Here is a 16,590-nt window from a genome sequence, read left to right as displayed (position 1 = left end):
TTTGACCTCTCAAGTGTGACATTCATTTTCCACCAGTGCCTGAATCCATCTCCTGAGGGCTCAGGGGAGAGGGAGGGGCTGGGGTCTGACAGGGATTTGGATTTTTGGGTCAGAGCTTCCTCTTCTCTCCCTTTCCTGGCTGTTCTGGGCACTTTTATTCCATCCCTATTCAGTTCAGCTTTCCTTGGAGCATTCCAGGTGTTTCTGTGGCAGGCTTCCCTTCCCTCCTGTCTTTGCAGCTGAGGGAACGCTGCTCCTGCTCTTCCTGCAGCACAGGGAATTAATTCCAGCTGGGCCTCTCAGCTCTGCTCCTCTCCTGGGGGGTAAACTGGGACCCTAAAAGCAGATGTTTGCATCTGGGTATCAAAGGAAGCTTTGTTGGAGTTCAAAGGCAGCCTGGCAAACATTTAACCTGCAAGGAATGGATATGATAAAGGAAACTCTGATTGCATCACCTCTGTGCCCTGCTTGGAGCAGGAATTTCTGCCCTGGGTCAGCTGTGACTCAGCAGCACTGGGTGAGTGAAATCTGGGTTGGATTTGTGTCCCTCTGTGCAGGTGCACAGTGAGGGGGCTCCTCTTGCAGTCTCTGAGGAGAAATGAGCACTTCCAGATCCTTCAGTCCAGCTGGAAAAGGCAGTGGTGATTCCACTGGCTGGGAAGTGAGTCTGAGATGACTTTGGCACTGCTTTTCCCACAGCTCCTCCTGGAAAAAGATGCAGAGATCCCAGCTGGGAGAGGCTCAGGTGCCTGGGAAATGTCATCTAAATAGTACAGAAGGTAAAGAGAGAAAGGCCAGAGTGTGTTTGGGCACAGCCTCGTGTTCACTGTGCTGGGGATTGCTTTTCCCTCTCCGTTTGGAGGAAGGCGAAATCAGTGCTTGGTTTCAAAAAGGAAAGGATTTTGGAAGTATTTTTGTTTGAGGAGAAGCTGTGAGGAGGTGATGGAGAGAGGAATGTTGCCCCTGCTCTCTCTCCAGCCTGTTCAGGGTGTGAGGAGCAGCTGCAGCCTCCCCATGCCCAGGATTTGTACTTTCAGTTCCCATTTAAAGAATTCCAGCTTAACCTCTTGTCAGGGGGTGACAGGACAGTCAAAATCAGGGCCCATCACCTGGAGAACTCCCTTCATTCCTCAGCAGTCCCTGGGTGTTCACTGGAGATAAACTGGGGATTTATTCAGGAGGATTTATGCAAAAACTGAAAGAACTAAAAGCTTTGGTATGTTTTTATTGAGTTTGTATAATAAGAAACCAACATATTTCTTGCCTTTGGCCTTTTGGACTGCTCAGAGATGACTCAGGAGCTCAAATGTAGACAAAAAGGGGATCCTAAATTGGGGAAGGGTTCCCATGTGCCAGGTACAGAATGGAAATGCTCTCCTTGGCTTCAGCACTCCCAGAGTTGGGTGGGAATGGCTCTGTGTGGCTGCCTGCTCCCAAACCAGCACTTGGCTGGAGCTGCTCCCTGCTTTTCATTGTGCTGGAATGAGATGGACACGATCTGGGCCCCATGGGTTGGTTCTGTGCATGTTTTGAAGTCAGGCTGACACTCAGAAGTGCCTTAAATACCTTCTGAATCTCCCTGCTCCTGCTGAGCAGAGCCAGTTGGGAGTGAATTCCACCCTGAAAGCCACGATCCTGGGCTGAGATGAACTTTAGGGTGAAGATACCTGTTGGTAATCCCTGAATTGAGAGGTATTTGGAAATGCAAAATGAGCATTTATGGAGCTAAAACAGTATTGCTGATTATTCACAGAGCTCTGGATCCCAGGAGGGGACAGGAGGAGCAGATGAGGTGAAAGCAAAGCTATTTTGAGCATCATTTGCCTTTCAGCTCTGCCTCGTGTGCAGGTTTTCAGTGACACATCCCCAGTGTCCACCCTGAAGTGTCCTTCGGTAGAACAGACACCCCTGGAGGAGCTGAGTTTGCCAAAAAAGTGTCTCTGGAGCAAGGGATCCACACTGCTCAACCTGCAGGTGAGACCCCTGGTTTCCATTTCTCACATGAATCCATTGGGGTGCCTCTGATCCTATCAGCAGCTCCACAGGAACCTGGGAATCCTCCAGAACCAGGTGGGGGCTCCTGGGCTGCAAATAAATCAGAACTGGGAATGAAAGAAGCTGGATAGGGCAGAATTTCTGTGAGCAGGGGGCAGTCAGAGGCAGGGCAGGGACTGTCCCCTGTGCTGGCACTGCTGAGGGACCTCAGGGGTGTCCAGTTGTGGGTCCTCAGTGCTGGAGGGACCTGGAGGGGCTGGAGCTTGTCCAGGGAAGGGAACAGAGCTGGGAAAGGGGCTCAGGCTGGGGAAAAGGAGGTTCAGGGGGGCCCTTGTGGTTCTGCACAGCTCCCTGGGTAGTTCCAATCCCTGAGCACCCTTTCCATGCAGAAATTCCTGCTGCTGTCCACCCTGAGCCTGCCCTGGGTTCCCTCTCCTCCTGTCCCTGTTCCCTGGAGCAGATCCCAAATCCCCCCGTCTGTCCCCTCCTGTCAGGGAGGAAAAGCAAAGAGGGGCAAATTCCCCTCCCTGTTCCAGCTCCTGGAGCCTCCAGGGGCAGCTGGGGATGTAACCTGCTCCCATCCTGGGATGTGAGTGCAAACAGCACCAGAAATGAGCCTGAGCTGGAGTTCACTGCCATGTCCAGAGAGGAATTTTTATTTTTAAGAACAGCACACATCATTGAGCACAGGCAAGGACTGGCACCAGCAGCCAGGATGGGCAAAAACTGAACAGGGAAACCACAGGAGCAGCCACAGACTCCAGAGTGGGGCCTTTTCATGAGCCACCTTCTTATCCAGGGAAATTCTGTCACCTTTGATGGCACAAAGTGGCATTGCTGGGATTATTGATTGAGTCAGCAGCCACTGCCAGGTGGTTCCTGAATCCCAGGGAGGGATTAGAGGTGACACATTTGGAATTCCATCCAATTGAAGGGGAGCCTTTCCCACTGAGAACTGTTGCCCATTTTGGCTGGTGAGCCACTGACAAAGCCTTGGGAATGTTACCCCTGGGGAAATGGGGAGTTTATTTTAAATTAAAAAGAGGTTTTTTTTTTCCTAACGCACATAAAAATAAAGGAGAAAACAACACCTGAAGGACAAAGCAGGACCAAAGAACCCCTCCCTGTGGCTTCCCCATGTTGCTGGTTCCATCTCACTCCAGGAAATTTCACACCAAGGTTTTGATGCCCTCCAATGGGGACAGAGAAAGGTGGGGTTTTTTTAGGATTTCTTTAAGAAATTTGACAATTGAGGTGAAACCAAGCTAGGCTGTTCTGCAGCCCCAACAAAACCCCTGTGGGCACTGCCAGAGGGGGAGGATCATAGGTCTGAAACAGCCCTAGATGGACTTTTCCCAAACTTTCAATAATGGCTTTTTCTCACTCACTGTTCTGGTGTCAAGAGTAAAGTTAATTTTTTTTTTAAGTAAAACCCTCTAAAAACAGGTCCTTGCCAACCAGGTCCCAGTGATGAACCAGGAGCATCTTCCACCACAAACATCAATAATTTGTGTCTTTCCAACAGCCAGCAGTTTTCTACCTTGGTCTTCCAACTGGGGCTGTTCCTGCCCCATGTCCTTCTGAATCCTAAAGGAAAAGGATGTGAAGCTTTATCAGTGGCTTTGCTGTGGATGAAGTATTTAAAGAAGTCAGACACCAGGGCCAGGAAGCCACTTGTTCTTCTCATGCACAATATTTCTCCTACTGAGCAACATTTTTGTTTGTTCCAAGCAGGATTTGTCTGTTTACAGTAAATACCTGTCACATAGCAACAGAAATATTACTAAATAATAATACATAGAATGTTAAGCTCCTTGGTCTAGAAGCTTTTTAATGAAAAAACCACCTGTTCCTGATAAAAAATAATAAATAATGTCAGCTTTTCTTTGTACATTAAAAATATCTATACACGGTTACACGCTATGACAAAGTACAATTTTATTTTCTAGGCTCAGGGTGGCATCTCTGGGGTAGATCTTCACCTAAAAAGGGTCGAGGCTCGTGGTCTTGATCCTGCATGAAAATCCTTCTCCCAAATTTGTGGAGTATGGAGCCTTTCCATGCAACAGGAGAAGCAGCTCACGAGGAATGTGGCAACATTGACATGCAGGAAGCAGCTGAGGACTGAGGTCTTTGCAAAGGGGGAGACTGGAAAGTCTGGAAAACTTCTTGCCTCAACTGCAAGAGACCAGCAACAAATAGAAAAATAAAGGTGGCAAAGAAAAGTTGAAGTCTCTCTTCCAAATGTAGCTAGAAAAGGGTTTAGATGGTTTATTTTCCAAGATGGCACTTAGTGATCCATTACAGACTGGCTCTGGCTCCTTCCTGCTGCCTCAGAATGCCCAGAGTTTGCTCAGGGGAGGGATGGGGACAGCTCTGGGCTCCAGGGCCAAGTCCCATCCCCTGGGAATGGGATCATCCCTGCTGGTCCCACTCAGCTCCCTTCGGAATCCACAAGCAAAGCATTTCCAGAGGTCTGCAGGGTGGCTGAAGCAGCAGCTGGAGCTGGGGAGCCAGAACCAAAGGGGAACAAACATTTCCTCTTGTTTTCCTGGAGAAGACGTGGTGCTGTTCCTCCCCTGGCAGTGTCCAGGACCCAGCAGGGATGGAGCAGTGCAGTCCCACCCTGCTGGGCTTCAGGCACGCCGTGGGACCCGCAGGACGGGGGGAGCTGAGCAGAGGAGAGCGGGGCAGGAGCAGCTGGGAAGGAAGGAGCAGCAGGAGTCCCTGCACGGGGTGCTGTGGAGCTGGTTCCTGTCCTGACTTTGCCGGGAACGCCTCGCTCCTGGAGCAGGGTTTGGCACGGCCGTGCTCCAGCTGCTCCTGCAGGGCCAGGGCCAGGGCCAGGACCAGCAGTCCTGCCCCTCCCCGGGCTCCCACCGGGCTCCCCACTGCACATTGCTGGCAATTCACTGCAGGAGGCACCGGGACGATGCCGATGGATGAATTTTCCGGTCCCGCTGCCGGTGAATCCTTGGGATCTCCTGGAAGGATCTGTTCTTCCTCTGCTGGCCCAGGACTGGAAACAGGACTGGAAACAGGACTCTTGGGATTCAGGGTCGGTGTGGATGGGAAGCTTCTCTCGTTCCTGGTGGTGCCCATCGTGTAAAACCTTGGACCTGGGAGGGGGAACACAAACCTTGGTCAGTGCCAGCTCGAATGCCAAAGTGACGGAAAACAAGACCTTGCGAACCCCAAAGTGTGATTCTTCCAGATATCCAGATCCCACGTTAGAAAGTGTGAATCCCTGCAGGGAATGAAACCTGCAGCTTGGAGCAGTCAAAGCAATCCCTGAAAACCAAGAAGCTGCTGGGATCAGGGCTCGGAGGTCAAGTGCGCTGCCTGGCCGTGCTCGGGCTCTGGGTGCTCCTGCAGGAATTCCCCTGGCTGGATGCACGGCCCTGAACCTGCAGATATTTCCCCTCAAACACCCCTTGGAACTCCAGCGCTTTCAATAAGGATCAGGAGTTAAAAAATAAAAATAAAAATAAAAATAAAAAGTGTTCCCAACGAGTTACAGGCTGGATGTCAGAACTGAGGAGGGACACTCTGCACCTGACGCTGAGCAGACTCCGGGGAGCGGTGAGCGATGGAGCAGACAGGGACACCGTGGGACACAGTCCCAGCTGGGACACCGTGGGACACAGGCACAGCTGGGACACCGTGGGACACAGGCACGGCTGGGACACCGTGGGACACAGTCCCAGCTGGGACACCCGGGCGGTGACACAGCTGGGACACCGTGGGACACAGGCACAGCTGGGACACCGGGGCTGTGGCACAGCTGGGACACCGTGGGACACAGGCACGGCTGGGACACCGTGGGACACAGGCACAGCTGGGACACCATGGGACACAGGCACGGCTGGGACACCCGGGCGGTGGCACGGCTGGGACACCGTGGGACACAGGCACGGCTGGGACACCCGGGCGGTGGCACGGCTGGGACACCGTGGGACACAGGCACGGCTGGGACACCCGGGCGGTGGCACGGCTGGGACACCGTGGGACACAGGCACAGCTGGGACACCGTGGGACACAATCCCAGCTGGGACACCGTGGGACACAGGCACGGCTGGGACACCGTGGGACACAGGCACAGCTGGGACACCGTGGGACACAGGCACGGCTGGGACACCGGGGCGGTGACACAGCTGGGACACCGTGGGACACAGGCACGGCTGGGACACCCGGGCGGTGGCACAGCTGGGACACCGTGGGACACAATCCCAGCTGGGACACCGTGGGACACAGGCACAGCTGGGACACCGTGGGACACAGGCACGGCTGGGACACCGTGGGACACAGTCCCAGCTGGGACACCGTGGGACACAGGCACGGCTGGGACACCCGGGCGGTGGCACAGCTGGGACACCGTGGGACACAGGCACGGCTGGGACACCGGGGCGGTGACACAGCTGGGACACCGTGGGACACAGGCACGGCTGGGACACCCGGGCGGTGGCACAGCTGGGACACCGTGGGACACAATCCCAGCTGGGACACCGTGGGACACAGGCACAGCTGGGACACCGTGGGACACAGGCACGGCTGGGACACCCGGGCGGTGGCACAGCCCTGCCCGTCCCGGCACGCACACTCAGCACCAGGCACGGGGACTGCCATATCCAGGGATCCGAACCTTCCTCCGCGCGTTCTGCTGAGTCCCGCACTGGAGCAAGAGCAGCAAGAGCAGGCGGTGCCGATTGATTGTTCGAGGTTCATTAAGCTAAAGAAGAGTCCTTAAGGTGTCCCGGGATGTCGGGTGGCACGAAGTGTCTGTCTGAAGCATCTGGCAGTGAGTTCAACACTTCCAGCTGTTTACCCTGTGGGGAAAGAGCACTGGTGGGACAGGAGGAAAGAGCATCCCTGGCACGGGGGGTGACAGCTCATGGCTTCCTCAGAAGCACGTATTAGATATGTACATTTATATAGAAAATCATCATAGTAATATCATATTATTATGTATTATATATAAATATATTATATATTTTATATTATCTATGTATAATAGAATGTAATATAATAGAATGTAATATAATATAATAGAATGTAATAGAATGTAATATAATGTAATGTAATATAGTATATGTAATATAAATAATATATATTCTATTCTCTTCTCTTCTCTTCTCTTCTCTTCTCTTCTCTTCTCTTCTCTTCTATTCTATTCTATATATAATATATACATATTATATATTATCTATATTACATATATTATATTACATTACATTACATTACATTATATTATTTATATTACTATATATAAATATATAATATATAAAATATCTAGAGATTTTATATAATAGGTATTTTATAGATATTTTTAGATAATAGATAGTATAATATTTTAGATATATTATAGATAGATATTTTATATAATAAATTATTTTTAGATAGAGATTTTATATAATAGATATTTTATATAAAATATAGATATTTTTATAATAAATATATTATATTCATTATAGTTATATAATATTATAATAGATATATAGAAATTATACACATAAATTTATATTATAACCTATTCTATTATTTACTTTTTGCAAATATTCAAATGAAGGCTGTATGTATAATATTGGAGAACTTTGCTGTATGAATACAGTTTCTTTTCGTTCTGCTATTAACAAAATTTAGAAATAGTAGTGTGATAAATGTATCTTTTTCTTGGACTTTTTTGTTTCTGTTTTTTCTTTTTTTCTTGGTGATGTAAAAAGCTTTTGTTCATGTAATTAACTCAGAGAATGGTAAAAAGGATAATCAGGTAATCATTCTAAAAAGGAAATATTTAAAAAAAGGTAATTTTTTTTAACCAGAGAATGGTGAAGAGGATAATTCTTCACATTCTTGGATTACCAGCGATGGACAACAGAACTCCAGGGAAGGAATTTATTGATCTCTGACAAGATGGAGCCACAAAAATAATTTAAAAAATTATTTACGAGCTGGGGGGATGATTTTGGATAATGCATGGAAGTCTATGAATATTCAACATGTTGATGCATTTAAAGAAGTGTTTTCTGAGTTAGTGTGTGTCAGGCATCCATCTGTAATTACCTTTTTTCTTTATTGTCTCTGTCTCCTATTTGTTTGCTATTTTCTTTTTTTTTTAATTAATCCTTTAAAAATTTTAAATGCATTAAGTAAATTACCTGCAGCAAATTAATTGTGCTGTTTCCCTGCCTCTGCTGGTGTTATAAATGACAATATAGTATTGGCTTCCACATTTATGAATTAGCCTTTGCGAGTTGTTATTAACCACAAAGATTTTGATATAGTACAGTTTGTATTCCTTTTAATTGCTTTTTGGTGCAGTATAATCTGTCAGTTTATGTGTGCATCATTTAGCTTATATAAATAGTAGTGTAATAAATAAATATATCTTAGGCCTTAGCATCGCATTGAAATAGAAACCATGTAATGTTAAAATGCTTTTAGTTGTGTAACGAACTCAAATATTGGCGTGAAATAACTGTGCTGTTCCTCACATTTGTGAACTCCCTGATCTGAAGGAAAAGATAACAGTAGCCAAAACCAGGACACCAAGAGAAAAAAAATCACTGACTCTCCATTATCAGGAAGTGCAAAAACAACAGAAGGGAGCTTGGAGAAGAAATGGAATATATTGATTTCATCTACAGGATAGCATGCAGACAAACCAAAAGTTAAAACCAAGCGAAAGAACTTCTAGAACATCTAAACTCACAAGAATGTTTACGTACGACCCTCCTGAACACGCACGTAACCAATGTAATGCAAAAAAAAATACATTAAAAATTTGCTTTAAGCTAACGGGGTGCCTCTGGAGGTGTGCCAGGCACCCCAGTGCTGGTCACTGTCCCTTTTAGCCTTTACTGAACTTTAAAAGACCATAAATTAAAAAGTGACCCTTGTTTCTCACAGCCCTGGGATCTGCCCTGACCTCTCAGGGACAGGAACTGTGAGGGTTCGGACCACACTGATCATAAATAAAACGAGGCAGAATTTATGAAATGTATAAAATCACAGAATTACGAATCTACATTTAATATTGAAGCCGTGAAAAAGCCAGGCTGGCCCATCCACAGCTAAACCCTGCTGCACCTCCTGCATTTTCCATGCTCCCAAACCCACGGGAGGCGTGCGGCTGCCTTTGCTCTCTGCTCCGTGATCCCTTCCCACTTCCCAGCCTGTTCCCTTAGTGCTTCCACTCTGGTGGCACGAGGTGGCTCCTGCTGTCCTGAAACTGCCCGGACACCCAGCGGAGGTTCTGCAGCTGGGCTCTGTGCAGGGAGAGCTGCAAACTCTGAGCTCCTTTGGGGTTTTGTCTTTAAATCCATTCCCCTTCTGCTCAAAGAAGGAATGAGATTTTCCTGCAGAAATAGGGATGGGTGGGAAATTGTTGTTGTATCTGGCACCGCCAGGGTACCTCAGGTCTCACAAATTAAAATTGAGTTTAGAAGTTTAGACGTGAACTGCGCACAAAGCTGCTAAGCACCGACTTTGTATTCACAAATCCCTTTGTAATTTTGGTTTTATAAATGCAAAATAGTTACTGACAAACCCCCTGAGAATCAAACCCAGGGATCAAATTCACTGCAATGCTGCTGTTCCGAGCTGTTCACTTTGCTTTTCTCACCCTCCAAACTTTTTCATTTTCAGATATTTTCCCCATTTCTCATCTGGAGCAGATCTTCGACTCCTCATGAGATAACAAAAGAAGAAGAAAGCAGAAAAGAGCAGACTCCAATTGATGTTGAAAGCCCTTTGCTGTTTTTATCAGGGCACTGATCTCCCCACTGTGATAATGACAATTTTGGGAGTGAACATTCCCTGCCTGTGTCTTCATTTTCTCCTTTTCCACTTGCTGAAGCCCGACTCCAAATAAAACCCTTTAAAACACTTTTCTTCCTTCATATACAACCAGAAACTCTCCCCAGGAACCAGCCACCATCCCACCTGGAATAGATTTCCAAGGAAAAGTCAAGCAGGTGATGATGGCTCCCACTGTATCACAAATCTTTTGTTATTTGCAGGAGCACCCAGGAAAGATTTGCTGGGACCAGAGGAAAACAAGATGGAATTGTGTAAAATGGGATAAACTGGGCAGGTTTGCATTTGGCTTGAGCAGAATCCAGTTTCCAAGAATGCATTTTAATACCTTTTTTCTCCTCAGCCACCTAAAACAGTGGGATATAGAAGAGGTTTTGAGGTAAAACTTGGCCAGAGCCAAGTTTTAAAACATTTTAAATGGAACTGAGCTTCCAAATTGAACGAAGGATTTAAACTTCTCTAAGATTTGACAATTGTGTTGCTCCACAAATTCTCTTTCCCTGCATTTTCCTTTCTCTTTCCCTGCATTTTCCTTTCTCTCCCAGAGTGATTTCTCTCTGGATTATTAGCAGCACCACTGCTGGGTCTTCACCCTCCTCGTCCACTCCTCAAAGCTCTGCTGCTCTCACAGGGACTTCACAGCAAGAACAAATAATGGATCTGCAACGGGGGCTGTGGTGAACAATCACTTGGCACAGGTTATTTTAGTGAACACGCCACTGAAATCAGCCTTGCTCCATCTGCTCGGCTCCAGAATGATAAATTCTGGATTAGAAAACAACAGAATTCACAAACCACTCCAAAAGTGAGGGGAAGAGAGAGCAGCTTCAGATGATTTTTGTGATTTATCCCAGCATGTGCTGGATCTGTTCTGCTCCATTCCTGTGTCAGGAATGGGTGGAAAATCGAGTCCTTTTTTTTTTAATTATTTCTGTGTTTTATTTCTGCTCCCTCACAGCAGCCACAAACCCCCAAGAAGTGCAGGATGGGTGTGGGGGGAACCACAAATTCCCCAGGTTGGAAGCAGCAGGAAAGATCTCACAGATGGAATTCCAGTGGATAATTTTCCACTGGACAATAGAATTATCCACTATATAAATAATAAAATTATTTTACTCCTATTCCAGGAATAGAATCTGAGCCTGTTCTCCAGGACATCAGGAAGGTCCCCTCCTATTGTCTCCCTGGAAAGTACCTTTGATGTTTTTGGAAAATTGGGAGAACTGAGAAGAGCGTGACAAAAAAAACCCAAGAATCTCTGGAATTCCCTATTTTTAATCTGTGATGTTTTTCCACTTCGAAAGAACAAAATCTTCAAATTTGAACTGCACCAAATGTGAGAAGGAGCTTGGAACAAAATGCATTGTTCCGTTTCAATCTTCTGCTGAAAAAAAAAACGAGTTCACAGAGGCCAAATTAAATGGAACGTCACAAAACATTTGCTTTTAATGCAGCTGCATATGAAACTTCTACAGAGGAGAGCAGAATTATCCCTCTCTCAGCATTCCCAGGTTCACAGAGTCCAGAAAACAAAAAACTTCCCAGGTAATTCTGTAACCTCTGGGCTGAATTTGTCCTGTTCCCAACACTGCAGTGAAGTTCTGCACTTGGCCATCAGCATAAAATCATTAGAGCAGGGTAAGAATAAATTGAATTATCCCATTACAGCCCAACAGTGAAAACGCAGATCTTGGGAAAACGTTGGGATTGCTGAATTATTTACATGGCTCTGACAGCAATGTTGATTTTAGAGTCCTTTGTAGTCAAATCTAAACACAAATCTCTCTCTGTCTCATGACAAGTGTTTCTTTTCCCACTCCTGAGCAGTTAAGCTGAATCTCTTAATTATCTTTAAATCAAATAATGCTGTTCCGACCTTGGAGGCTGAACTCAGCCCTCATCATTCTTTGCTAAATATCAGGCAGAGGTTTTATAAAACATCTGTCTCCAGCCCACATCACCCAGCTTTCAGTGGGTTTTGTAGGATTTCTGCAGAAATACAGATTTAAAATTAGCAGTTCTCAAGTAAGCAAAGCCCTTGAATAAGAGAAACATAAAAAAAGATAAAGAAGAGATTTCTTTTTTTTTTTCTTTTTTGTCTCTGACAAGTCTCAGGAAGCAAAGCAAGCATCTCCCAATAGATTTGTGTCTAACTTTTTTTTTTCCCCCCATTGTTCCATCATCCCTTTATTTTCTGGCAAACCAAGACAAAACCCCATCCAGTCATTTTATTTTTTGTGTTTGCAGGAGCTGTGGATCTTTTTCAAGGAGGATGTTTAGAAGTGCAGGCAGATAATGACCTGAAAGAGGATCTTGAAATGAGCTGTCCAAACCCCTCAGCATCTCTTTCCTTTTGCTTTTCTCCTGCTGAATTTGACCCAAATTTTGTTTCCCTGGGACTGCAGGTGCTCATTTCCATCTCCCTTTTTCATCCTCTTTATTGCCAGGCTCTGTTAATGAATTTCTCTGTGGTCCTGACCAATCCCCCTCACCACAATTGCTGAATTTGATCATTTTTTCCCTTTTTCTTTCAGCTGCTCCACCTGGATAAGGTTTAGAATTCTTCCTATTTTCCACTGCAGGATGTTTTGCTCAACTTCAGCTAAAAACCTTGGAATTCGGGTATTGTGAACTGGAATTGGTGCTGGAAATCAAAGGGTCCACACAGAAACCAAGAGGGTGGGGACGGCCCAGAGCTGCTGAGTTCTTCCACTACAGATTTGTGACATTTTGATGTTGCAGAAGTCGATGTTTCCACAACAGAAACAGCAATTCGGGCCACCAAAGACCAAAAAAATGAAGCAAATTTCAAAAGCAACGAGGAGCTCCTTGTTTGCAGTCAGTGAAATGCATTTGCTAATTATAAACCAGAGTAAACAAGTAAACAAATGAGAGAGGCCACTCAGGGGACGTGGGGAAGAGGAGCCCTTTCCCCTTTTTTTCCCATTAACTTCCTATTTCCATTTCTCCCTCGTTAATGTGAAGCTTGGCACTCCATTATAGGCTCTAATTAGTTGCAGATTTTGGCCTCCAGTTCAGTTTTTGCACCATAATTAATGCAACAGTCATAAGAGCCCCAAATCTGCTAATGAGGAGAGCACTTGGAAGTGCTCAGACACATCAGGGACACAGAGCAGCCCATTAAGAGCAGCTCAAAACCACCCCCAGATGGGATGGCTCAGAATGGGTTTAAGTGTTTCAATTAATGAAACACAAGCAGGATCAATTAATAATATTCAAATGGGTGATAACGATGATTTTCTTTTTCATTTTTTAAATGGAGGTCTCAGCACTGGTGGAATTAAATCTTTTATCTGCTGGGGGAGGAAAGAAAATAAATCTACATTTGTTAAAGCTGTGGGGTGGAACAGTGGCAAAACTTGGAGCTGTTCAGTGGAGTTCAGGTTTCAAATGTGCCACAGTTGGAGAATCCCAGAATCTCAGGTGGAAAAAACCCTCCCAGCCCACCCAGTCCATTTTGTGCCTAATGCCCATCCTGTCCCCAGCCCAGAGCACTCAGTGCCACCTCCAAGAATTCCTTGGGCACCTCCAGGCATCCAAACATCCCTTCCAATATTTCCTCTCCCTCTAGGAATGGGTGGCTTTTCTCCCCTGGAATATCCAGTGGGAAAATGGAATTACAGCTCATTGAAATCCAGAAAAAAAAAAAAAAAAAAAAAAAAAAAACAAAAAAAAAACACCCACCAAATTTTCCCCTCTTTCCCTGCTTTGTATGTGAACAGAGCTTATTGGGGTTTTTTTTGTTTTGTTTTCTTATTTTTTATAGGTGTCAAAACCAGATTTTCTCCCCAGCATCACGTGTTTGGTGTTTGGTAACAAAAGCCTGGCGTGTGCACATTGTCCCTGTCACTACTTTGGGTTCCTTTCTCAGGAGCAAATGCCACCAACTCCCTCAGAGCAGCTGGGTCTCCCTCCCACCCTCCAGGCTGAGGGAAAACTTCTGCTCCCCAGGGAATAGCTCATCCAGCCTTTTGTCCATGCAAAATCCACAGTTCTGTGTCCTGGGAAATTCTCTACAGCCCCAAGATGCTGTGCTTATCTTAAGGTATCTGATTTAAGGGCTGAAAATTCTATTTTCTTGTAATGGAGTAATGATACAAAAAATAAATAATGAAATACCAGTAAAATAATAGTCAATTTAAAACCTGTTAAATTTAGTACGGAAGACAAAAAACATTTAAAATTAATAATAAATATCCTTGTGATGCCTATAACATCTCAACTAGGACCTGTTGTTAAGCTTAGTAAATCTTATCAATTTTAATTAAAGTTTATTTGGCTGCCTTTCCTCAGGTCTCCATCCTGCTGGGGTTCCACCATGTTGCGTTCAGTGTGAGTTTCTTCTCCCCCTTCCTTCTTTATCCAGATTTTCCAATTAATAATTCCACGATGTGATTAAAGCAGCACATTCCTGGCTTGGGACTTTCTCCTTTACAACCCACTGGGTGTGAATTTGCAAAGCTTCATCCGTGACATTGTGAGCAATATTAATTAATTGCGAGCTGTGCTCCCCACTCCTCATCTTTCGTGAGCCTTTTATCAGGATTAAATGTCACACCACAGATGGGGACATTGGCAGTGGGTGCTTCATTTGAATGAAACCTGCAGAATCTCCCACCAAAGCCTTGGCTTGGTCACTGCAGGCTGGGATTTGAGACCCCCCCGTGCTCCCTTTGCACAGTGAATTCTCTGCCTCACTTTGCTGGGCACTTTCTCCTGGTTTTGAGCTTGTTCAGGGATCCCAAGCCAAGGAGCACATGTTGCCTGTGCCTGTTCTTGCCCTGTTCCTCAGGAAGGATGATGCTCCCCCTGCTCATCCCTTCCCTGCCAGGAGCTCTCTCCCAGCAGGGTCAGATCCTCTTCAGGAGGGGGGACAGGAAGGGGCTTTTTACATTTTATTAAATGGCACTTAGGCAACCCTCCATTTCCAGCCTTAATAATGGATTTGTTCACCTCCTGATAGCCTTTCCCTCCTCCTTAGCAAGAATTTAAATATCCAAGAAGAAATCTGCAGTGCAGAAATCAATTAATATTTACATCTGAAACGCTGCTGTACTATTTTCATCAAGTACAACAGATGTGATCTGGTTTTTATCAACATCACCATGACTTGCATTAAACCAGCAACTTCCATCAGGGAGATTTTCTAAAATCTTTCTGGAATTAATGGGAGCTGCTGATTCATTTTGCTGAGTTCAGAGCTGCTCAGCCCCCAGTTTCTGTCCCCAAATCTCCTGTGCTGGTGCTGTTCTCCCACCTCGGCCTCTCCAGGAGTTGTTCCTGGCAGCTGATGCCAGACCCTGCTCCCTCTGGAATTTCAGGGACCCTCTGAGCTCCTCTGAGAACAAAGACCTGAGGAAAACCCTTTTTTAATTTTTTATTTTTTTCCTCTGAGCATCCTAATGAGCAGAGCCTCAAACCTCCTGAAAGCGCCCAAAGGAAAAATGTCAAGCTCAACATTTGAATGTGCCACGTCCAGGGTAAGGAGAGGCAGAAATCAGAAAATAAGGCAATGATAAGGTTATAATAATATATAAAAGATAAAAATATAATATATAAAATATAAAATATAATATATAAAATATAATATATAAAATATAATAGAGGCATTATGATATGATATAAATTAGAATATATAATGTATAATATAAATATACGCTATATACTCTAATAATATATTATATATGCTTGTTTTATTATAATATTTTTATCATAATAAATAAGCTTATTTTGCAGGGAGGATGAGAAGAAGCCAAAAATCAAGGGACCATAATCAAGCAGATATTTGTTTATTTTCTGATGGGTTTGGGTGCTTTTTGTTTTTGGTTTTTTTTTTACTCAGAACAAAACCAGTTCTTAGCAACTCCTTCTGAAACCATTCCTTAGAGAAATTCCCTGTAGGTTGGGACATGCCATGAAGAGTTCCACTGATCAATGAATTGGAAAAACAGGAGGAAGAAACCAAGGCCATCAAAACACCCGTGCGTGCAAACCCTTCATTTCCATATCCCTGCTGTTCACACGAGGTCATTTCTGAATTTTGTGCTTTTTTCTGCAGCTCCGAGTGTCTTTCAGGGCCACCTGTGAGACCCTACCTGTCCATTATTTTATACATTGCCATCAGATCTGCTGTGCAGAGCAAACAAACAAATTCAAACTTCTGAAGGTTGTGCCATGCCTCGGTTGCCCCTGGGCCTGTCTATTTGCTGCTCCGGAGGAGATGACACAGTCCATAAATCTCTGCCCTAGTCCCTGCTTTGGTAAATAAAACCTGCTCAGATTTATGTTTGTTCCTTCCTGAGGAAAAGCAAAGCAGTGTTACATGTGGCAAATGGAACAGAAAATTGCTTTTCACCCATCACGTTCCCAATGGGACTGACTGAAGTTTGGGCTCTCCTACAACAACAACAACAACTGGGCTCACAAAAGAAACTCAATTTCGTACCACAATTCTTTGTGCTACGTTGAGGCAACAGAAGGTGTGCTTTGCCCAACTATTGAGCAAATGGCTTCCACCTGGGAGCAGGTTTAGGTTGGGTACTGGGGAGGAATTCCTCCCTGTGAGGCTGGGGAGCACCTGGCACCAGAGCCAGGGATTCCCAGGAACCAGGGATCCCCTTGGATCCCTGGAAATGTCCAAGGCCAGGTTGGATGGAGCTTGGAGCAGCCTGGGACAGTGGAAGGTGGCTTGGGGTTGGAACTGGATGAGCTTTAAGGTTCTCTTTCAACCCAAAACCTTTCTGGGATTCCCTGATGCTA

The 16,590-nt window shown here is 45.4% G+C and overlaps 1 protein-coding gene across 1 annotated transcript in view; it reads right to left on the bottom strand.

Annotated features, from left to right (window-relative positions):
- Window positions 1-3,908: 3,908 nt before the first annotated feature.
- HTR4 (5-hydroxytryptamine receptor 4) overlaps window positions 3,909-16,590 on the bottom strand; it is a 68,322-nt gene continuing 55,640 nt past the window's right edge. The window contains exons 8-10 of the mRNA XM_062501986.1: window positions 4,876-5,114; window positions 4,079-4,173; window positions 3,909-3,977 (exon numbers count right to left, since the gene is read on the bottom strand). Of these exons, the coding sequence (XP_062357970.1) occupies window positions 3,909-3,977; window positions 4,079-4,173; window positions 4,876-5,114 (403 nt within the window). The remainder of the gene's footprint in view (window positions 3,978-4,078; window positions 4,174-4,875; window positions 5,115-16,590) is intronic.

Source organism: Cinclus cinclus, chromosome 14, assembly GCF_963662255.1.
Source record: "Cinclus cinclus chromosome 14, bCinCin1.1, whole genome shotgun sequence".
NCBI classification, from domain to species: Eukaryota; Metazoa; Chordata; class Aves; order Passeriformes; family Cinclidae; genus Cinclus; species Cinclus cinclus.
This window is presented reverse-complemented; position numbering and strand designations above follow the sequence as displayed.